Source organism: Orbicella faveolata, unplaced genomic scaffold (genome assembly GCF_042242905.1).
Source record: "Orbicella faveolata isolate gen_17 unplaced genomic scaffold, um_ofav_v1 contig_35, whole genome shotgun sequence".
Classification (NCBI taxonomy): domain Eukaryota; kingdom Metazoa; phylum Cnidaria; class Anthozoa; order Scleractinia; family Merulinidae; genus Orbicella; species Orbicella faveolata.
This window is the reverse complement of record NW_028301564.1, coordinates 27079145-27102500: the sequence shown is the minus strand read 5'-3', so window position 1 is coordinate 27102500 and position 23356 is coordinate 27079145. Positions and strand designations below refer to the sequence as shown.

The following is a 23356-nucleotide window of genomic DNA, read 5'->3' as shown; positions in this document are numbered from 1 at the left end:
CAGTTCCGACGTTTGGTCTACTTCGCTTCTAAGCCCCCTATTTACCAATAATTGCAAATGATTTATATGGGAAGGTCATAGCAAGTAGCTTCTACAGGCCAAGTTTCAAAATAGCATCCAAAAATCAGTTTCACGTTTGTCCTGTTTAGCGCACTGAAATATGTAACAAATTCGATGCCTTTTTGATAAGCGAATTACCTGGGCTCGCAGGTTATCTAGTTATGAAATACGATTTATAATCGCACTGACAGCCTTTTTCACGGTGTCACCGCCAACTCTTGCATGAAATGTTCCGTTATAAGATAAGCTTGCGCTAGATCTTGGAAAATTGAAAGGGAATTTCACATGCCAGTCTTGCCCATGACGCTGAAAGCTCAAGGTAACATCCTGAGTGTCTGTTTTGCGACTCATGTCCACGGCGTTGCCGTCAGCGATGTTTCTCAACTCGTCGAAAATGTACTTCAAAGCCATTTCTCCTTCCTTGCCAGTGTACCACTGAGTGACTGCCATGCGTGTGGGCCGGCTGTCTCGGATGTGACCTATTATCGCATTGATTGCAGTTTTCACCGTGTTCCCGCCAACCATCGCGCGCACTTCTTCATTGGTTGACAAAATCCCATCGGATCTCGGAAAGTTGGAAGGAAATTCCAGTTGCCAGTCTTGTCCTTCGTAGTGGAAGCTCAACGTCAGGTCTTGGGTGTCTGATTTCCGAGTTATTCTCACCTCACTGTCAGCGATGCTCCTTAGCTGGTCAAAAATGTATTTCAGTGCCGCTTCGCCTTGCTCGCCAACGTACCACTGATCATAAGAGGCAACCTGAGGAGCAGCATACACGCGTGGGCCTGATGGCTGATCGAGAGATGAAATGCGATCTATCATCGCGTTAACAGCAATTTCTATGGTATCTCCTCCTATCCTTGTGTTCAATTCTCCCAAACAGGTCAGACTTGCCCTGGTTCTTGGAAAATTGTTGGCAAATGCAACTTGCCACTCTTGCCCGTGGCGCTCGAAGGTCAACGTGACATTTTGTGTGTGTGTTGTCCGACTCATTTTTACCCTTGCACTGTCAGCAATGTTTGTAAACTTGTTCAAAACGAATTTCAGAGCCGCCTCTCCTTGCTCACCAGCATACCACTGGTCTGCAGCTACATGTGCAGGATTGCCGCTCATCTGATCACCTCGTGGCTGAACGGATGATATGCGATTTAGTAATGCTTCAACAGCGGTTTCTACAGTGTCACCTCCAATTATTGTGCAGTTTTCTCCATTTGTGGTCAGGCTTGCATTGGATCTTGGAAAGTTGCTGGGAAACGTGACATGCCAGAGTTGCCCGTGAGCCTCGAAGCTCAATGTGACGTCTTGAATGTCTGTTCTGCGACTCATTTTTACCTCAGTGTCAGCTATGCTTGTGAACTTGGCAAATATGTATTTGAGAGCCTGTTCACCCTGTGTACCAGCGTACCACTGATCTGCTGCTACGCGTGCAGGATTCCCACGCAGTATCGGTGGCAAAGGCTGAACGGTTGGCCCTGTCCGACGTTTTGCCGCCGATCGATGTCTAAGAGGCATTTCATCTATAAATACAAAAGTCAGTTAGGCTTCGGTGGGTAAGCTTTTGGGTAACACGCAAAAGCATAAAATGACAGAAAAGATACTTAAAGTTAAGACCAGAAAAATGAAATACTAAAGACCACTTGTCAGCGGAAAGTTTCGGGGGGGGGGGGGATTTTCCATGTGGAAGGGGAAAAATGTTTGTCGTCCCTCTTAAGGGGGCAAATTGGAGGCTATGGTATCACTTGGGGTGTCAAGGCACAGCCGATGTTTTACGCATCAAGGTATCCCTTATATAGGGAATCATCAGTCAGTCATGCCTGCAGCCCATATAAATGCTCCACTCATAGGAGCAAAGAGGATGAGTGTGCCATCATACTTTATGCCATGCCCTAGAAAATACAGCCAACCAGAATGCAGGAAAGTCGTTGTATACTCGATGAAACTACACCAGAAGCTCCCAGTTTGCCCTGCATTGATTGCGCTGGCCATTTTAATTTCTATGGCATGGTATAAGATTTTTACGTACATGGTATATAAACACTTTCAAGTTGTACACTATGGAATATCCCAATTGTCATGATCATTTGTATTTTCTTGGTATACACGATCGCTTTAAGGTGACTAGTGGGATATTCCTTGTCCATGGTAAACCACTCGAAAGGGTTGCATAAGAAGTACTTATTATATTGTCGAACTGGTTCCCTTAGCATTCTGATTGGTTCCCTTAGCGGTCTGAATTTTGATGGACGCTCAAGGAGAACCTATTTCAGCGAATTGCTCTTTCAGTTCATTGCACAATATTTATGTAAAGTAGAAATCTTTTGACACTGAGAAAACTAACTTACTTGTCATGGAAGTGTCGTTTCTTCCTGGCACACGACTAGGATTTAAAACAGCGAAGACGTCAGACGCTTTGGGCCTTTTACTGGAATCGTAGTTAGCACAGGATTCAAAAGCTTCTTTTACACGTGACCAAACTGTTTCTTGCTTGATCCGATACTCTGGATTAGAGGCTGGCCGTTTCCTTTGTCGTAACATCATAATAATTTCTTGGAGATCAGAGGCTTCTAGTTCGTATGGGTAAGAGACATCAGGATTTATGAGGCAGTAAAATACAAGTCCGAGTGCCCAGATATCCACTTTCTTTAAATCTTCCAGTGACAGTTTTCTTCCCTGCAACGTTCGTTCTGGAAGTAAGATTTCCGGTGCCATGAAAGGAATTGTTCCTCTGAATATGTCTTTGGTGTTGGGATCATTCAATCCGTTGGTTTGCAGCAATTGTGAACGGCTTTCACCAAAGTCAGCCAGCTTGCATACCACTGGTCTAACTGCCTTGATCCTTTTGATCTGCTGCCTGTCTTGAAGAGCGCAATAGTGCTGATTGGAAATCAGAATGTTTGCAGGTTTGAGATCACGGTGAGCAACCTCAAGATAGTGAAGGTGGGACAGTCCTTTCGTGACTTCATTTGCAATCACCGGAATCAGGTGATCGAATCCACAATCTTCAGATTTGGTCAATGGTGCGATCTCCGACAAACCTTTATCCAAGGTATTAACTTTAACGTTTCTGCTGAGAGGCGCGAAATCAAAAACCACGTATTCCAGTACAATAGCAAGTGGATTCATGCAAATACCGTGCATTCGAACGATATTTTCGTGATGAAGCTCAGCCAGTAACGTGGCTTCCTTCATGAATAGCTTTCTTGCCGCATCACCCCTGGACACTGATTCGTGCATCACTTTCATCACAACTGGGTTGGTCACCTCGGGTTCATCACAATGTGCTAAATAAACTGTTCCAAAAGTACCACGTCCAAGTTGTTTCTGGACATTCAGTTTTCTATAGTCTAATACATTGATTTCACCATCCATCTTGGGTGAGCCAGCTTGTTTCGGTTGACACCTAATAGCCCTATTCGTCAAATATTGATTTACCTGCAAAAAATGAAGGAACGTAGATAGTTTAAAGCACTGTTACATGAGGTATACTTTTTATGGAATTTGACTCGTCACTCGCCGAACACAGCGGAGACAACTTACTCAACGAATTTCACCAAACGGGATCAATTTGCTTACACAGGTTTCCTCAGTCGCTAATAATGTACTATTTGGTAGAGTATATTTTTGTTCCGGCTCAGAGATAAATTTCCAAATCATGTATGGCGCAGTCCCCCCGCCGATCGATTTACAATTGCGGTGGAGTTATGGAAAAAGTACATTCAACTGCTGCCCATACGTCCTATGCAAAGAGAAGAAAAAAAAACCTCCTTTAAACCGGATTTGAAATAGCGACCAATGATAACAGACAACTCTTTCGTTCTCCTTCGTTCAATGAATCGGCGTCATTTGTCCACAGCTCACCTCAAAATAAAATTACCCACGTCCCAGTTTATTACGATAATTTTATTACGAGTTCTTCATTCGACACGTACAGCTAGCTTCAGCGACCTTTCTATTTCGTTATTGTAGTTTGAGTTATCTCTTTGGCCGGGATTTCACAAGAAAATTATGCAGCGCGTCAGATGTCAGTCACCAAATATTCAATTTTCTCTAGCTCATAATTTATGGCTTCTGTACCGAGGGTGACCACAATAAGTACGCTGCGTTTCTGAAGAACGGGTAGGTATTACTGAGAATTTAAGAGCTTAAGAGAATAAATATGCGTATGTCAATAAATATTAGAACTACCTGAGAAAATGCCTCGCACAACCGAAATGAAAGTCGGAAGAGTCCTTCAATTGCGGAAGATCTTCATTAGCAACCCTAAACACGATATATCCGGCGGAGAACGGTATACTAAAAGTACTTGCTAGCTTCGATCGTGGAATATTAAGCTTATAATATCAGTAGTAAAAGACGGACAGTTATTTCTAAGCGACCTTACCTACGAGCGGTTGGTGTGATGATGACGGATTCAGTTGTTTGCGTTTAGTGGTTCTGTTTCCACGTCAATGCTTGCGTCGCTTCTCAGTCTCGTTGAGGCAAGCTAGAAAGCGGACGTCATTTTGTCAAGATATTGTCGATGGCTATGGCATATAAAACAAAAAAACAATTGCAACCGAATTATAGCTAATTATGGAAGCGTTCAGTTGTGAACTAACACTGACCTAACCTTGGAAGTTCTCAGAATTCATCACAAAATACCTTGTATTTCCTCCGGGTCTTATAACATCTATTGGGTTTTACCGATTTCAAGCTTCAAAAGAATTGAAATCCTATTGACAAGGTACAAGAATGACAGCTGCAGAACTCTTGCATTTCTAGGAATACGGATATCTCAAGCTTAACAAGAACACCACAATAAAGTAACGCAATTTTCCAAGAATGCTTAATTTCATTGTTATTTGTTATCGGGCTGATACCTGAGGGCGGAGCAATTGATCAAGTTCCATGACAATATGTTCCGACTTTTCTTGGAACTGTGAACGAATCAATCAAAGAATGAAAAGAAGCCAAAACATTTCCTTGCTCTAATCAACGTTGACAGGTTCACTTGCACTAAAGGACATTGTCGTTTCAAAGTTCAGCTCCAAGAATTGACTTTGCATTTTGTAACTTCGACTCCCAATAACTGGCACCCTCGCTAACTCGAACCTCGCGCTAATTATAAATCGAACCAAAATCGATTTCCCTCGGTCATGCATTTGCTGTAATTTTACCCTCGGTTCCAGTTAACTCGAAGCAATTTTCGTTTGCCTTCAGGTCATTTTCTGTATAGTTTTGCCGTCAGTGACTCGAACCATGTTTGTCAATACGTGAAAACTCAAAACAATCAGTTCTGTAGTCCAAAACATTGAAACTATTTTTCGAAAAAGTACACCGCATTAATTCTGTAGTAGCAGCCCGACGTTGCTATCTTTGAAAACTGCAAAGTTCGCAGTACCTGGACTTCTCTTGCTGTTTGCATGGCTTTGCTTTCCTTCGTTTCGTTTATACGTCCTGACTTATACAATAATTTAGAATTGTTTAGTTCAATTTTCACTCGACTTCTCTAAAATCAAATTGGAAGAAATACCTAAGCAGCCTTTTTTTTTCCATATTTCCGGTCATTTCTTCTTAACACCCGATAACTCGAACCCTCTTCAATTTATACAGTAATTTAGAATTGTATAGTTCAATTTTCCCTCGACTTCTCTAAAATCAAATTGGAAGAAATACCTAAGCACCTTTTTTTTTCCATATTTCCGGTCATTTCTCCTTAACTCCCGATAACTCGAACCTTCTCCAATTTCCCCTGAAGGCTTTGAAGGTTCCAATTATCGGGAGTTGACTGCATATCTTTCCGGCTTGCTGCTCGATCCGGGTTTCAACGAGGTAACCCCAGTAGTGCATATATATATATAGTGCCCATCCCAACCAGGGAATAGCCGGCATATGCACACGTCTAATTAATCCTGGGTGTGAAGTTCTTTCAATTTTATTCTATCCCGGGCTCCGGACATTTGCCTCGGCCCCAGAGACAGTCCCAGAACATTGGGCACTCTTTTGATCCATTTGGATTTCGCCCTGCATGTGGCGGAAATCGCAAACATGATATGATGTTCTCTTATTTATTTAATCTCCTGTTGATCACATATGGATGACATGAAGTTAACTCGATATAAGTGCTGATTTAGGGAAATTTTACACAATTTTGTGACCGATGGACAGATAACGCACAAGTAAACAAAACGACGTAGGAAATTATGTTGGTGAATAAGTCCATTTGTTCCTCGGGACAAATTCTCCCACGTTCATAATTCTAACCAAAACTTTCTCCGGACAATTTCCTCGTGAGAACGGACTATTCCATCTTAGAATACTAAAATGGTGTACGCCTGTGCGATAAAATGGTTGGTCTTACACTGATAAAAACACTCACTTCTCTATCGACCATGAACTATAAGCTACTATATATTTACTAAAAAGACTGTCCATCATGGTAATTTTACATCAGTTAAATGTATATCTGGCTTTCACCATGTGTACGAAGCACAAGGCTGCATGAAACGGGTGTCCTTGATGTTAAGTTATACTGCATACTGGCTGCATTCGGCGCACAAAAACTGGTCGTGGTGGTTGATCCGTTGATGTTATGTAATTTATTGTCGCGCAGACAGCATGTTCAACATTGTCACCTCCAATCGTTGTACACACTCGCTTATTGATGGACAGACTTGCTTCAGAACTTGGAAAATTGGAAGGAAATGTCGCTTGCCACTCTTGTCCTTGACGGAAAAAGCACATCGTAATATCTTGAGTGTCTGTTCTGCGGCTCATTTGCACATTACCATGAGCGATTTTCGACAATTCGTTGAAAACATATTTGAGAGTGGCTTCGCCGTTCTCTCCTGCGTACCACTGAACAGCTGGTTGCTGACATGTAGGATTGCCGCGATTTGTGGCAAAAGACGGATCCAGAGATGAAATACGATGTATTATCGCTCTAACTGCAGTTTCCACAGTGTCACCGCCAACCATTGCGTTGAATTCTCGGTTGATAAACAAACTTGCATCAGATCTTGGAAAATTAGAAAGAAATTTCACTTGCCAATGATGCCCAGAACGCTCCAAACTCAGCGTGAGATCTTGGGTGTCCGTTTTGCGACTCATTTTCACCTCACTGTCAGCGATGTTCGTCAACTCGTTGAAGACGTATTTGAGGATCGCTTCCCCCTGTTCACCACCATACCACTGATCTGCAGAGTTGCCATGAATTCCTACAGCAGGTGTATGCTTTATTTTTGATATTATGGCACGGACAGCACTTCTCACAGTGTCACCGGCAGCCACTGCATAGGCCTCACCGTTGGTAAACACGCTTGCATTGGAGCTTGGAAAATCTGCAGGAAAACTGACTTGCCATTGCTGTCCATGACGCTGGAAGCTCATGGAGAGATTTTGAGTTTCTTTTTTACGACTCATTTGTACTTCACTGTCAGCGATTGCCTTCAACTTGTTGAATATGTATCTAAGATCCGCTTCCCCTTGGTCACTAGCATACCACTGGAAAGCAGCGTGGTTGTCACATGGAGGACCCGCCCTGAGGGGCGTCACGTCTGTAGAACACAAAAGACGATGTTATCTCTCTACTGCTCATTTTACAAGGCTAGTTCTTCAGGGTGAAACCCCAAAACCAGGAATGTTCTAATCTGCAAGAGTGCTGGTATGCCATTTTAAAAGTATCCATTTTTGTAAATTAAATTAAATTAAATTTTTTAAATTAAGTTTTATATTCTTTTATATGCAATCACATTGTTTTATTTACGACCTCGTAATTTCTCTCAGTTGAATGAATAGAAAGCTGAGATCAAACTTACTTGTCATCCCGATGCGGCCTCGGTTACCAGGGTAGCGAGGAAACGACAAAGCGTTAGCGACTTCAGAAGCTTTTGGTCTTTCAACTGGATCATGGCTCGTACATGCATGGTAAACGTCTCGTACACGTACCCAGACTGTCGACTGCTTGGACTGGTATTCTGGATCAGACGAGGGGCGTTTTCGTTGTCGTTGCAAGTTCATAATGTCAGTCGGGTGTTGATAGCCATCCCGCTCGTAAGGGCAAAAATCGCCAGGGTTTATGAGACAGTAGAATACAAGTCCAAGTGCCCAGATATCGACTTTCTTTAGATCATCCAGTGACAGCTTTCTCCCTGGCACCATTGCTTCTGGCAACAAGATCTCTGGTGCCATGAAAGCAATTGTTCCTCTAAATACCTGGTTAGTTCCGGGATCGTTCAGTCCGGTGGTCTGCAGTAATTGTGAACGGCTCTCACCAAAATCTGCCAGCTTACACACCACTGGTCTAACCGCCTTGATCCTTTTGATCTGCTGCCTGTCTTGAAGAGCGGAATAATGCTGATTGGAAATCAGAATGTTCATAGGCTTCAAGTCACGGTGCGCGATTTCATGTTCATGCAGGTGTAAAAGTCCTTTGGAAACATCAACTGCAATCTTTGGTATCAGATGATCAAATTCATTGTCCTCGATTTTGGATATTTGGGCAATCTCTGACAGAAACATATCTAGGGTGTTAACTTTGATGTCTCTTCTGAAGTGCCCGAATGGACTGAAATCGAAAACCACGTATTCCATTACGATAGTAAGGGGATTCCTGCAAATCCCATACATTCGGACGATATTTTCATGATGAAGTCCAGTTAATAACTTGGCTTCCTTCATGAACAGTTTTCTGACAACATCACCCGCGGCCAGTGATTGGTGCATCACTTTCATCACAACTGGGTTGGTCACTTCCGGTTCATCACAATGTGCTAAATAGACTGTTCCAAAAGTACCACGTCCAAGTTGTTTTTGGATTTTCAGTTTTCTGTAATCCCAAACTTTAATTCCGTCTTCCATCCTGAGTGGATCTGCTTAATTATCTCTGAAAATAAAACATTAAAATAAAATTTATTTTTTGTATTTTTTGAGACACCATAAGAACACCCAAGGGTGCAATGGAGGTGGTTTGGTTCTTTTGAACTAAAGAACGACTTGATCAGATGAGAAAGAACCTTGGTGCAAATAACCTTAGCAAATAACCTTAGTGCAAACCTACATTTGTAATTGGCAATCCGTTTCAATGAATGGGTATATTGTAAAGATCAATTTTCCTTTACAAGAGTGACTACCGGTTTGTCTAGTATTGCAACGGTGCCGTGGTGGCGAGAGTTGTGGTATGGTCATCAAGATGGTAATAAGCTGCTAGTGTTGATAATTACTAAAAGTAGATTCTCTACCACACATTCTAAACTCTAAATGATGGATGAGTACTTTGACACACTACTGTGGTGCTGGCTGCGATGATGGTGATGATATTGGTTATAGGGACTATTGATTTAGTCATGGTCAGCTTATGATGGTGGTTGCGATGGTGGCAGTTGTGGTATTAGTGGAGATGAAGTCTGTAATAAACTTACAAAATCTTACAATTTCTTTGACAATGTAATGCAGCTGGTTGTCATGAAATTATTTCGCTTTCAGGTGCCGCAGAACTTGTACAGATACTGATTGTAATTTACCGATTATAAAGCACTCGCTTCTTTAATTATGGTTTCTGGCAAGAACAAAAAAAAAAGCAATAAACATCTCGTAGACCTTGAGTCTTACAAATTAAAGATCATTAAAGGAGATCATGGTAATCCGTAAGGAACATCATTTTTATGCAATCTGCTTACGATTCTGTTCTCTATTATAGTGACCCATGCAATCTACAAGTAAAACTAATTTGCCTTACTAAACATCAATTCTGCTACAATTTCTTCCAGTAAAACAGATTAAAAGCACTCAGGTTATCAGCTAACGTACCATATTCAGTGCACACATCGAAACAAAATGGCGTCGTGAAATGGAGTCTATATTTACGTACCACTGATCAGTTGATAGCGAAAGCACACCTCTCGTTTGTCTTCGGTTTCAAAGCAGTGATAGTACACTTATAAGACTTATATTCGTCCGGTTTTCATCGCCTGTGCAGCGATCAGGAAAGTATGCTTTCTATTCCAAACTTTCGTTTTCCCTTGATGAATGATTGACTACGACTGACGACTGGGTTCAAAGCTGCGAGCTGGACGTTCCTAGAACGCCTCACACTGGGTAAACAATGATATATTTAAAGGCAGTACGTGTAGATTTGTGATTTGCTGGCCGGATTAAAATTGGTTGGAAGCGTGACCTGTCGTACACGTCACGAAAACAACTCGCCAGTTTGCGAGAATTTGTAATTAATCCTTGGATCATGGTCAAAGGGCGGAGCAAGAACATTGACAGTTTGTTCCGACTTTTCCGGGAACTCCGAAGCAGTAACAACATTCAAATCATGGGAAAAGCAGAAGTGTTACACCAACTCGGTTTGACGGTTCAATGCTTGTTGTTTACTTTCTGAGTGAACCAGAATTTTCCGTCGGTGGAGGAGCGAGTTGTTCAGTTTGCCAAGTTATCAGAAACTCACGACGAGCATTCACAGGCTTTAAGGGAGGTTAGCTTCGAAACCGACGAAACGTCGACTTAATAATTATCACTGTACACGATTCCACAAGGCGGAACAAAGATGGAGAACATGACCAACAAAGAAAACTTGTTCTTCGATCCTGCTACAGGAAAGCTCTGCACTTCAAGACCAGCAAATGACAAGGCTATAGCCGTGGACATGAACAGACAAGGGTCTGGTGGATTTTTCGCTTTCACAACGAAGGGAGAAAGACATGATTTTCTGCGGACGTGTCCCAACATGGCAGCTGATTTAGAGTGCCTGAACGTTCATTGCATTGTACTGAACTAAATACTTTTCAAATAAGATACTGAGGACATTTATATCTTGGAACGTTGTGTATAAATAACCTACCCAACTTTAGTAATGAGCAAGGCTTGTACTGACCGTAAATCAATTTGTATCAATTTGTCTGGCGTGACACTATCTACTGAATTCATAGCTTATGAAATATAAAGATTTCTGACTGCAGCTTTAAGAAACAATCAACTTCATAAAATGTACCCATATATAATTAGACCTACAAATATAATCAATCTTTGTATCGTATAGTCTCCGTGCAGTTTCGTACGATGGCCATGCAATGACGCGCTGATTATAGCTCGGTCATCATGGTGGCTGGCACCATAACCTTATTTCCTTATTGATTGGCTAGGAAATTTGAATAGTCTACAGAAGAAGAGCCAACCTTATACTAGTCTTTCTGCTCACTACCTCGTGGCTTATATTGTAAGCTATGTTTCTGTTTATTGAAATTGCAAGTTAAAGAACGTTTCCTTACTTAGCTTACGATATACCTAAGAAACTAAGAATTAAATAAAGGTTTTCTCTTCTTGAATGTTGACCATAATCGAAATGCAACGTCCATGCACCCCTACACGGGTGTCCGCTCGTTAGAATACGCAGTATGAAATAGTTAACAGTCGTGGCTGTTCGCTCAGTAGCTAACGATTGCGATTGCGATTGCATAAATGAAACCGATAAAGAAACTTTTGATGACGTCCGTCATCTGACCATCTTAAGCAAGCCTGATCTTATACGCATCGATATTTTTGTTAGGTTGCAGGAGAATTGCAACATATGGCAAGGATGCACTGATGAGAAACAGCTTTACACCTCTCGTAAAACATAATTATGAGAGTAAGGATCAACGCATTCTCGTTGTCCCGTTTATTAATTTCGAAATGTTTCGTCATTTGGTTGAACATGTGTTTGATTAGGTTTGAAGGAAAAATTCTGGGTATAGATTTCTTTTACAAGGGCAAGCTGGTTGAGCGCAAGCAGGTATATTGTAGTTGTCTATAAATCTTCCAGACATTTATTTCGGAGCTAGGAGACTTACGGGAACTTGTAATGGTTCAGTTCCTTATTTTTCCATTATGTCCTGGTCGCAGGTATATCCTGCTCTTTCCAGTAGAGGAGATTATTCTTAAGCGTCGCCTTTTAGTTAAACGAGGAAGAATCAATTTGGCTCTCCAAAGGGCAGAAAAATTATACTGAAACTAAGAACATAGCGCCATGTATTATTTCGTTAACTTTATTGACCTTTATTTCTCGGATCGAAATGCTTCACAGAGTCTACCTTAGCTATGATGTATAGGCAACAGTTTCTTGTAGCATTTAATTAATATCATAATTTAAGCACTTATTTCAAATCTTCATGCACTCTACTAGTTTCTCGTTATTAATGGTAGCAAATTTCCAACTCTGGTTACAGCATTTAAGCAATAAAGGCACTGTCCGGAAACTGAAAAAAACTGAAATCGATAGATTAATTCATGGCTTTACTTCCTTCAAATATTTTGCAATAACCTAAGCGTTGAAGCTAGGAAAAAGGTTCTATTGGATAAAGTCGAGTTCCCTGGGACTATTGGGTGGAGCTTCACTAAGCGAACTGCCTTCCTGTACATAAGAAACCATGTTCTTCACCGCCTTGCTCGCTTTTTCGCTGCTTCTCCGCCTTTGTTTTTTTTCTTGGCCAGTCCCTGAGTTTTCAAGCAGAGGTACTCCTACGACAGGAAATTTGGCAGGAAATCTGATCTCCCACTTCGTTCTTCTGTACTTGTGGACGAATGACAACGAGATATCCTGACTTTTTGTGTCGCGAGACATGTTCACATTACCCACAGCAATGTACTTTAAATCCTCGAGTAAGCTCTGGAGCTCTTTATTACCTTCGTCGCCCGAGTACCACTGTGTGTCTGCTGTGACCGCTTTTTGAAACTGGGCTGGCCTTGGAGAACATAAAGCGTTGACGACTTCAGAAGCTCTCGGTCTTTCAATGGGGTCATGGTTGGTACATCCGCGGTTAACATCTCGTACACGTACCCTGACTGTCGATTGTTTCAAGTGGTATTCTGGATCACAGAAGGGACGTTGTCGTTGTCGTTGCAAGTTCATAATGTCAATGGGGTATTGATAATCGTCCCGCTCGTAAGGGCATGAATAGCCAGGATTTATGAGACAGTAGAATACAAGTCCAAGTGCTCAGATATCAACTTTCTTTAGATCATCCAGCGACAGCTTTTTCCCTGGCGCCATTGCTTCTGGTAACAAGATCTCTGGTGCCATGAAAGGAATAAATTGTTCCTCTGAGTGCCTGGTTAGTTCCGGGATCATTTAGTCCGGTGGTCTTTAGCTATTGTGAACGACTTTCACCGAAATCCGCCAGCTTGCACCGCACCACTGATCTAACCGCCTTGATCCCTTTGATCTGCTGCCTGTCTTGAAGGGTAGAATAATGCTGATTGGAAATCAAAATGTTCATAGGCTTCGAGTCACAGTAAGTGCGCGATTTCATTTTCATGCAGGTGTAAAAGTCCGTTGGAAACATCAACTGCAATCTGTGGAATCAGATAATCAAATCCATTCTCTGCGGTTTGGGGAAATTGCGCAATCTCTGACAGGAACATATCTAGGGTGTTAACCTTGATGTCTCTTCTGAAATCCCTGAAAGGACTGAAATCGAAAACCGCGTATTCCATTACGATAGTAAGGGCATTCATGCAAATCCCATACATTTGGGCGATATTTTCATGATGAAGTCCAGTTAATAGCTTGGCTTCCTTCATGAACAGTTTTCTGACAACATCACCCGCGGCCAGTGCTTGGTGCATTATTTTCATCACAACTGGATTGGTCTCCTCCGGTTCATCACAATGTGCTAAATAGACTGTTCCAAAGTAACACGTCCAAGTTTGTTTTTGGATTTTCAGTTTTCTGTAATCCCAAACTTTAATTCCGTCTTCCATCATGAGTGGATCTGCTTGATTATCTCTGAAAATAAAACAAAAATAACAAAATAAAACATTAAAACAAAATACATTTTTTGTATTTCTTTGAGACACCATAAGAACATCCAAGTGTGCAATGGAGGTGGTTTGGTTCTTTTGAACTAAAGAACGATTTCATCAGATGAGCAAATAACCTTAGTGAAAATAACCTTAGCAATTAACCTTAGTGCAAACCTACATTTGTTTCAATGAATGGGTATAGTAAAGATCATCGATTTTCCATTCTAAGAGTGACCACCAGGGTTTATAGAGTATTGCAACTGTGCCGTGGTGGATGCGAAAGTTGTGGTGTATGGTGATCGGGATAAGGCAGAGATTACTAAAAGGAGTTTTCTCTGGCATTCTCTCTAGATTCAAAATAACGGTTAAGTACTTTGACATACCACTGCGGTGTTAGCTGTGATGATAATGATGATGATGATGATGATGATGTTGGTTATAGTGACTATTGATCTATTCATGGTCAGCTTATGATCTTGATTACGATGGTGGCAGTTGTGCTATTGGTGGAGGTGAAGTCGGTGATAAACTAGCATCTCAGTTTAGAACCATGCTGGCCTTACAAAACCTTGCAATTTCTTTGGCAACGTAATGCAGCTGGTTGACACGAAATTATTTCGCTTTTAAGCGCCAAAGAGCTTGTACAGATTGCAATTTACCGATTATAAACCACATGCGTCTTTAACTATGGTTTCTGTCCTCGCGCGTATGCAAGAACAAAAATAAGCACTAAACATTTCGTAGACCGCGAGTCTTACATAATCAAAGGAGATCATGGCAAGTCGTAAGGAACATCATTTTTATGTAATCTGCTTATGATTCTGTTCTCTATTATAGTGACACATGTAGCGACTAGAACTTTCTTTGCCTTTGGGTGTCACGTCTTTCCGTGACCCCTGGGAATTATGCAATCCACTCTGTAATACTTAAGCGTTCTTCATTATGCCTAGTTTTGTGTTTTTCATTTTTGGCCAGTGCTTGTTAGCCCTGAAAGTTCGATCTGCTGGTTTCTACCGCATTTTTTCCTTAGCTGCTTCACTGTTGTGAGCCCAGAAGTACAAATTCTAGAATTGGAGTCGCCACAGTTTTGTAAGTTTACTTTAATCCGTTGTCATTTTTTTGTCGTTATAGTTTGTACTTAAATATTTTGTTTTGTTTATTTTTCAGTTGAATCACATCACACACATACATCACACACCCACGATCACTTTTGTTTCTCTCGTGTTTACGCCCAGTGTGATTAAACTTGTGCATTCAAACTGTGACGTCTGTAGCGCTTACTAGAGCCACAACACATGCAATTTACCAGTAAAACTAATTTTCCTTGTTAAAGACATCAATTCTGCTACAATTTCTTCCAGTAAAACACAGATTAAAAGCACTGTGAAAAGAGTATCAGCCAACGCACCGCATTCAGTGCACACATCGAAACAAAATGGCGTCGTAAAATGGAGTCTAAAGTCGAAAGCACACCTCTCGTTTGTCTTCCGTTTCGAACCAATGACATCACACTTAAGAAACTTATTTTCGTCCGGTTTTCAGCGCTTGTGCAGCGAACAGGAAAGTATCTTTTCTATTCCAAACGGCCGTCTTTCCTTGATGAATGGTTTACTACGACTGGGTTCAAAGCGGGTGTGGACAAAACATGGGGTAGGCCATGGTGTAGCCATGGCCTACCCGCTGGCTTACCCTATGGCCTACCTGTAGTCAGATTTTTAAAAACATAAACAAAACATCATTAAGAGTCGAACGAGTTAGCTGGCATAAAAATTATATCCGTCTAATAGGGGTATACTAAAAAGTCACTAACACGATTATCAACATCAGAGGGAACAAAACAATGCCAACCTTACAGCACTCAGCCTTGAAACATCCTATTTCTCGCTGTCTTCGACATCTAGCTTCCCCAGCTAAGCAATCAACCATAACGGCAGGTTAGGAGGGAGGGGAAGGGCCCGGGGGAACTCCCATATAAAAAAGACGGGGGTGCTGGTCGGAAATTTTAGAAAGAACCCCTAAGAGGTACCAAAACTGCGTTTTTAACCCCTAAAAGGTATGGCAAGCACCCTTGTCATTTATATATGAGATCCCCCCCCCCCGGGGAAAGGACCGATATTACGTAGACGCTGAGAATATCCAAAATGGCTGCTCCACGATCCATACCGGTTGCCAGTTTGTAACATATTAAGGAGTCCTAGTGTAAACATGTAATGAACGGCGTTAGTTACTGTTAGTGCTGGTGTTAGTGACTTTTCGTATACCCTTATTAGAGGGATACAAGAAACCACGAGGGATGTAATTTTATGCCACGTTACTCATTCGACTCTTACTGATGTTTTGTTTATGTTTTTAAAAATCTGACCACCGGTAGGCCATAGGGTAGGTCACAGGGTAGGGTCTACCCCACGTTTTGTCCACACCCGTTCAAAGCTGCAAGCTGGAAGTCTCACGGTTGGTAAACAATGATAAATTTAAAGGCAGTACGTGTAGATTTGTGATTTGCTGGCCGAATTCAGATTGATTGGAAGCGTGACAAAGTCGTACACGTCGCAAAAACAACTCGCCAGTTTCCGAGAATTTGTAATTAATCCAACGATCATGATCAAGGGGCGGAGCAAGAACAATTGACAGTTCGTTCCGACTTTTCCAAGAACTCCGAAGCAATAACAATATGCAAATCATAAGAAAAGGTCGGGGTGTTGTGCCAAGTCGGTTTGACGTTTCAGTGCTTGTTGTTTGAATTACTTGCTGACTGAACCAGAATTTTCCGTCGGTGGAGGAGTGAGTTGTTCAATTTGCCAAGCTATCAGAAACTCGCGGCGAGCATTCAGAGGATTTAAAGAGGTTAACGGCTTCGAAACCGACGAAACGTCGACTTAAATATTATCATCGTACACGATTCAACAAGGCGGAACAAAGATGGAGAACATGACCAACAAAGAAAACTTGTTCTTCGATCCTGCTACAGGAAAGCTCTGCACTTCAAGACCAGCAAATGACAAGGCTATAGCCGTGGACATGAACAGACAAGGGTCTGGTGGATTTTTCGTTTTCACAGCGAAGGGAACAAGACATGATTTTATACGGTGTCCCAACATGGCAGCTGATTTAGAGTGCCTCAACGTTCATTGCATTCTGCTGAACTAAACAGTTTTCATTTGAGGTACTGAAGACAGCAGTATGCAAGATTTATATCTTGGTTGTGTTTAAATGACCTGCTTTGGTAGCGACCAAGGCTAGCGCTTGTACTGACCGTAAATCTATTTGTATTAATTTGTCGTGACACTGTCTGCTTAAGTCATAGCTTCTGAAATGTAGAGATTTCTGACTGTAGCTTTAAGAAACAATCAGCTTCATAAAATGTACCCATATATAATTAGACCTACCTATATAATCAATCTTTGTATCGTATAGTCTCCATGCAGTTTCCCACTACGTACGATGGCCATGCAATGGTGCGCTGATTACAGCTCGGTCAACATGGTGGCTGGCAGCATAACCTTATTTCCTTATTGATGGACTAGGAAATTTTGAATAGTCTACAGGAGAAGAGCCAATCTTAATTTAGTCTTTCTGTTCACTACCTCGTGGCTTATATTGTAAGCGATGTTTCTGTTTATTGAAATTGCAAGTTGAAGCACGTTTGATTGTATAGCTTACTGTATACCTAAGAAAGTAAGGCCCAGTTCAGACGTCGTGCTTCTGCTGTGCCGAACTAAATTGCAATTTGGTTCGACTGTAGCACGGCAGGAAATCAACTCTGATTCAGACGTCGTGCCAGAGTCGAATCAAATCCAGGGTTTACTGAAGCCTCGTAACAATTCTCCTCCTAACTCCCCGAGGGAACGAAATCTCGCCAAAACACATTGACATAATTTATGAATTTAGTTTGGCGCGACAGAAGCACGACGTTTGAATCCCTGCCGTGCCAGAGTCGTGTAGCACGGCAGAGCTTGTCGAACTTAATTGCTTGCCGAACTTAATTCAAAAGTTTGATTCAGACGCCTTGCTTCTGCCGTGCTTTTGTCGAACTTAATTCCTGAATTTAGTTCGGCACGGCAGAAGCACGACGTCTGAACTGGGCCTAAGAATTAAATAAAAGCCTCCTGATCGACCTTGATCCTTGAGTGTTCGCCATAATCGAAATGAAACGTCCATGCACCCCTAGAAATGACCACAAATCTGCAACTCTGGATGGTTAGGACCATGTAGCCAACTTTTGATTACGGCTGCCATGGTCTGTCATCTGACCATCTTTAGCAAGCCTGAATTTATCCACATCTACATTTTAGTTAGGTTGCAGGAGAACTCAGTGCAACATATCTCAAGATGGATTCTCGTTGCCTCGTTTATTAATTTCGACATTTTTCGTCATTTGGTTGAACGTATGTTTGATTAGATTTGAAAGAAAAATTCTGGGAAAATTCTTTATCAAGGACAAGATAGTTGAACGAAAACTGTATTTGTCCATAAATCTCCGAGCCATTCAGTTATTTCGGTGGTGGGAGACTTGTAGGAACTTGTAATGGTTCAGTTCCTTATTTTTCCATTATGTCCTGGTTGCAGGTATATCCTGCTCTTTCCAGGAGAAGCTGTTATTCTTAACCATCGCCTTTCAGTTAGGGCAAGAAGGAATCAATTTAGCCCTCCAAAGAGCGGGAAAATGATACTGGAACTAAGAACATAAGACCATGTACTCTTTCGTTGTTATTGACCTTTATTTCTCGGATCGAAATGCCTCAGAAAGTCTTGTCTATGATACATAACTAATATCGTTAATTCCAGCACTTCTTCATGTATAAGCTAGTTCTTATCATTAATGTTAACAAATTTCCATCTTTGGCTAAAACGTTTAGGAAATAGAAGCACTGTACGGAAACTGAGAAAAACAGAAAACAATGGATTTCCATTAATGGCTATAAGTCCTTTGATTATTCTGCAATAACGTATAAGTGTTGAAGTTGTCATCCAACGAGGAAAAGAAGGTCGGAAATTATGGCTATTCAAAGTCGAGTTCACTGCTGGGATGCAACCACTAATTTAGACAAATTCGCTTTCGGTCTTTTATATGAAGCTGCTCTTTTGTATGCGAGAAATCATATTCTTCACCGCCTTACTCACTGTGTCGCTGGTGGCCTGCCTTTGTTCTTTTTCTTGGCGAGTTCCTGGGTTTTCAATCAGGAGTGCTCCAACACCAGGAAACTTTGAGGGAAACCTGATCTCCCACTTCTTTGCTCTGCGGCTTGCCGTGAATGACAAGGAGATATCCTGAGTTTTTGTGTCGCGAGACATGTCCACATTACCCAGAGCAATTTCTTTAATATCCTGGACTACTTTCTGGAGTTTCTTATTACCTTCTTCGCCCGAGTACCACTGTACGTCTGCTGTGATCGCTTCTTGAAACTGGGCTGCCCGTGAAGTTTGATGAGGTAAGTTTGGTTGCCCTGCCGGATATCGTACTGCCGGATATTGTACTACCGGATAATCGAAGTCCCTCCTTGGCACTCGCTGCTCAAACGACGCACTTTTATTAAACGGGTTCTCGCCGGGAAGCTTTTCCAGCCGTCCTCTTTCATGTTGGGCGGTCTGGCGATTTAAGAGGAAAGGAACTATTTCTGTCCTGCTGACATCGAGAACTAAAAATCGTGTCGGAGGTTCTCGTCCCCTAATTAGACTTTCTCTTGCTTCTCTTGCTTGCATGTCACGAGTTTGAGCTTGAACCGGTCGCCACTCGCCGATGGGACACACTCGGAATCCTTCGTACAAGCTTTTAGCCACTACATCACGATCACCCTGACTTTGACTGAAAGACAATGCACGGTGGATGACTGGGTTGCCAGTGCTGGTCCACTGACCGAACAAACTTCCACCTCTCTGCTGCTGACTTGCGTGAGATAACTCCTGAGTAATAAGTCGGTCATAGTCCTCTTGGAAAATATAAGCAGTGAACGCCATGTTCGTTGCAGGGAACATCTTCGCTTGTTTCTCTCAATACTTCGTTTTGAGACAACGCCAGCAGATGGAAAACCTTGACTATTTTCCCAGAAACACTGCTACACTCGAGGCGACGATCAAAGGGTTTTGTCACAACGAAAGCGAAGTTTAGTTAATTGCTTACGTCTTTCCAAGAATCCAAAATGACGTGTTCTCCAGCGGGGAATTTTGACAGTTTGTTCCGTCTTTTCTTGGAAGCGTGACTGTCTTCAAGTATTGTTTCCTAATGATATGCAAACCAGTGAACCGTAGACGAAAACATTTCCGAGAATTTCCCGAATAAATAATGAGATAAAACAAAGTAAATATAGCTCGTTTCCACGTGACGTCATCAAATTCCAAAATCCAAAACTAAAGAGCCACGAAAATTGTTATCCTCATAAGGCATAAGGGGCTCAAAACTTATGGCTCTTTACAACTTTTCAGCTCAATAGCGTGCTTGGTTTGGAAACCAGCGCCGTTTGAAGTTCAGAGTTATGGCGGTGCGTGACATACAGCGCCGATCGCGTTTGTGGAAAAATATACACTTATCTAGTGATTTTTAGCCTTTTTAGGAGTTAAAGTGTTAGGAAAAGTGCTTGGGTAAATGTTTGTGGGTTCAGTTCAGATAATCAGTCGCCTAGATAGCCAAAGTAAGTTCCAGATGTTTGCACTATTTTTCGCCGCTATGTTGGTGGAGCTGGAGCTGGGCTCTGTAAATTTGCGCAAAACATTTCGACGAATATCTGACGTTTCGATTTATTTTTTCGTTGCGTGACAGCCGTAGCACGCCGTAGTTGAACACATTTCAAAATTATGCGCTCGATGATTTGGTAATCAGAGTTATTTTTTTATTTTTTTATTTTTTATTTCTTCCTGGCGGAATGTTTAGACTGTTCATATGAACCACATGCACTTTTGATCATCGGCTGATCGAAGATCGAAACGCAATGATTTATAGTTTTGCGTGACAGAAAGACAGTAAAGTTTATAGAGATTGAAAGGTGAGCTCTGGGTTATTTATAAGAGGCGAGCGCCACTAGTGAAATGGCATGTTCTGTCTATCACAACCCGCTTCCTGACACCACACGGCTCTTGATTGATTGATCGGTTAATGGATTGACATCGGCGTTGAATGAAACAACAGATTGTCACGCTAAGGGAACGCGGTAAAAACACCCGGTTTGAAACATATTGTGTTCGTTTTCCATCTTCTCGATATGGTCTCACGGGATGAAAGGTGTTTTATTGTTGCAATCCATGCAAACGATATAAAAAAGATTGTTAGCTGGGTTTTGAAACATCCAGCTGAAGAAACCGGCGGAGATTTATTTGGTTCGGGGGAAGAGACTCACGAAGGCTCAGAAAACACATTGAATGTTAAGTACGTTATTGGACCCGGCGAACTTTGTCGCCGAACTACGTTTTCTTTTCATCAGGATGTTCGATACGCGAGTAAAATGGAGATTTATCTTAATGATCATCGTGGCATGGAACATGTTGCACTTTGGCATTCACACCAGAATTCCTTGGATCAACCGAGTACCGAGGATGAAAACATGGTCTGGAACACAATGCCTTCTCATGACATCAATAGATTTGTCCTTATGATTGCTAAAATCACAGAAAGAAGCAGCGAGCGTGTTTCAGTGGCCTTGAAGTGTTTCTTGTTTCAGATTGATCAGAAAACCGACGAACGTTTGCCGGTTCTCCTCGGGAAATTTCGCGTCGTGTCCGTCGATCAAAACGAGGCGGACCGTAACGACATACAAAGAGTTGAGTTAGAAGGAGCAGAATGTTTAATCACTGAAAAAGAATTTGCATCTTTTGATATAACTGAAACAGAAACAAGCGTTATAGGTTGCAGAAAAAATTGAACGCAATCCGGGGGGAGGGATACTCCACATAATGGCCTATTCGAGAACTTTTCCTCCGGAAGGGGTACTTTTTTTCAGGCTTCAGGAATATAAAAGGGTAGGGATTTCAAGGGTTGAGGTATATAAAAGGTAGGGAAATCTGTAGTTATTTAAAAGGGTTTATAAATAAAATGTTTCGAACCGACGTCCCTTATGGCTCTATCATTTAATTTACTAAGCACTGCATTAAAATCGCAAAATAGGTTCCTTTTTTGGCGATTTATTCTTAATAAGGGCCGGTTATGAAGGTATGTGAAAGGGGTACCTATTTCTATTAAAGGTATATGAATGGGGTACCTTTTCTGCCAAAATGACATACAAAAGGTAATGGGTTGGAGCCTTCCCGTATAAAACTTTGTAGAGTACCCTTTCTCCTCCGGAACCCAATAAAGTGATGCCTGAAGCTGTGCGCAAGTAACGCAACGTGACACCCTTTCACCAGTTTTGTCATACGCTATTCTGGGCTATTGCATGAAAAGATCTGGATGGGAGGGAAGGGGGAAGGGGCTGATGACAAGCCGCTCTCTCGGTTAACTTTTCTCGCTTCCATTTCAATATAATTTACCATGCATGTGAGGCAACTTCGGGCAATTTTTCAGGGGCGGATCTAGGAGGAGGGTGCACGGGGTGCCCCCCCCCCCCCCCCACCCGAGATGAAGCCTTCTTCTTCGTATTCGCTTTTAAAATTTGTTTACCTCACCAGTCAGTTACGCCATTCCTTGGTGGTGCACCCCTCCTAAGAAATATCCTGGATCCGCCCCTGTTTTTGTTGTTTCCTGCCGAAATATCGGTTGCCTCACATTCACGTTGGATTACATCGCAATGCAAATGAGAAACGTTGACCGTAAAAAGAGTTTTCCTCAGCTTCCATTATCTGTCAGCTGAAAAATGAAAAAAATACACGCTTTGAACTGATAGCTGAGATCTGCAAAATTTACTGAAAGCTCAGAAATGGGCGGAAATTTTGATTCATTGAATAGCTGAGTATCCAGACGATCCTCGTATACGGTGGCTGCACCCGCAGTGCTAGTGGTAGTCAAAACCGAGCTGTACGTCCTACCGAATCGACATGCTAATAGTCTTTTTCTTCGCGGGAAAAAAAAAATAAAGACAATGCTTAAGGAGATACTGGGACCTCTTCTAATGCTTAATTCGAGAATTTGGGGTTTAATTTGACTGAGAGGAATACACATATTTTGTTCCAAGTCTAGTTATCCTACATGGCGACAGCGATCAAAGAGCGAGTGCGACCCACTTTTGGCGCCAAATTATAAGCTAAGAGACACAAAATGTTCCATATTTTTCACTTCTTTCAATTTAATATGGTTTTTGGAATTATCAATCCCTTTTCGTGAATTTTAATGTCGTCTCCAGGAAGAAAAAAATGTCTGACTTCTATCCCTTTCCTGTTAGCGTGAGGACAGTACAGTTTTTCCTGCCCTGCATGCTCAAAAAAATCGCGCAGAGCGTACTTTAGTGAGCGAGCAATGGTTGCTCGAGTGCGTTTAAAATCTTGGTACATTTTTTCCCAAGGGGTGACTCCCACGTATAAAGGACGGGGTACTCGTCTGAAATTTTAAAAAAAAATCCCTAAGAGGTACCAAGACTCTGTTTTGTGGGTGTGGCTTGAAATTATTTCGCCCGTAAGC

At 41.8% G+C, this 23356-nt stretch overlaps 2 protein-coding genes, 2 long non-coding RNA genes and 1 pseudogene across 10 annotated transcripts in view; 2 read left to right on the top strand and 3 right to left on the bottom strand.

Annotated features, from left to right (window-relative positions):
• LOC149104072 (uncharacterized) overlaps positions 1 to 4873 on the bottom strand; it is a 6422-nt gene extending 1549 nt beyond the window's left edge. Inside the window, exons 1-4 of one of the 6 annotated variants that reach the window (XM_089273109.1) lie at positions 4662 to 4873; positions 4439 to 4580; positions 2400 to 3489; positions 1 to 1574 (exon numbers count right to left, since the gene is read on the bottom strand). The exon at positions 1 to 1574 is cut by the window's left edge and continues 1549 nt beyond it. In XM_089273109.1, coding sequence (XP_089129235.1) covers positions 220 to 1574; positions 2400 to 3426 — 2382 coding nt within the window. In that variant the 5' untranslated portion in view covers positions 3427 to 3489; positions 4439 to 4580; positions 4662 to 4873 and the 3' untranslated portion in view covers positions 1 to 219. The remainder of the gene's footprint in view (positions 1575 to 2399; positions 3490 to 4438; positions 4581 to 4661) is intronic. The other 5 variants (XM_089273111.1, XM_089273110.1, XM_089273113.1 and 2 more) reach the window with 5 other exon arrangements.
• A 1217-nt stretch (positions 4874 to 6090) lies between these two features.
• Positions 6091 to 10202, bottom strand: LOC110043487 (uncharacterized). Of its 2 annotated transcripts, none has more exons than XM_089272944.1 (3): positions 9844 to 10202; positions 7854 to 8920; positions 6091 to 7592 (listed from the first exon to the last, which is right to left on the bottom strand). In XM_089272944.1, the coding sequence occupies exons 2-3, from the start codon at positions 8893 to 8895 to the stop codon at positions 6559 to 6561; spliced, it is 2076 nt and encodes a 691-aa protein (XP_089129070.1). In that variant the 5' UTR covers positions 8896 to 8920; positions 9844 to 10202; the 3' UTR covers positions 6091 to 6558. The 2 variants fall into 2 exon arrangements, with proteins under 2 accessions (XP_089129070.1, XP_089129069.1); XM_089272943.1 differs by having other exon boundaries at positions 9905 to 10201.
• Positions 10203 to 11970: 1768 nt separating this feature from the next.
• Positions 11971 to 20061, bottom strand: LOC110043523 (uncharacterized; annotated as a pseudogene).
• On the top strand, positions 14719 to 15551 carry LOC149104071 (uncharacterized). Its single transcript, XR_016201851.1, has 2 exons — positions 14719 to 14907; positions 14986 to 15551. It is a non-coding gene; the product is annotated as an uncharacterized LOC149104071 (long non-coding RNA).
• LOC149104070 (uncharacterized) lies at positions 17359 to 17938 on the top strand. The gene is made up of 2 exons (XR_016201850.1): positions 17359 to 17498; positions 17908 to 17938. It is a non-coding gene; the product is annotated as an uncharacterized LOC149104070 (long non-coding RNA).
• Positions 20062 to 23356: the final 3295 nt, after the last annotated feature.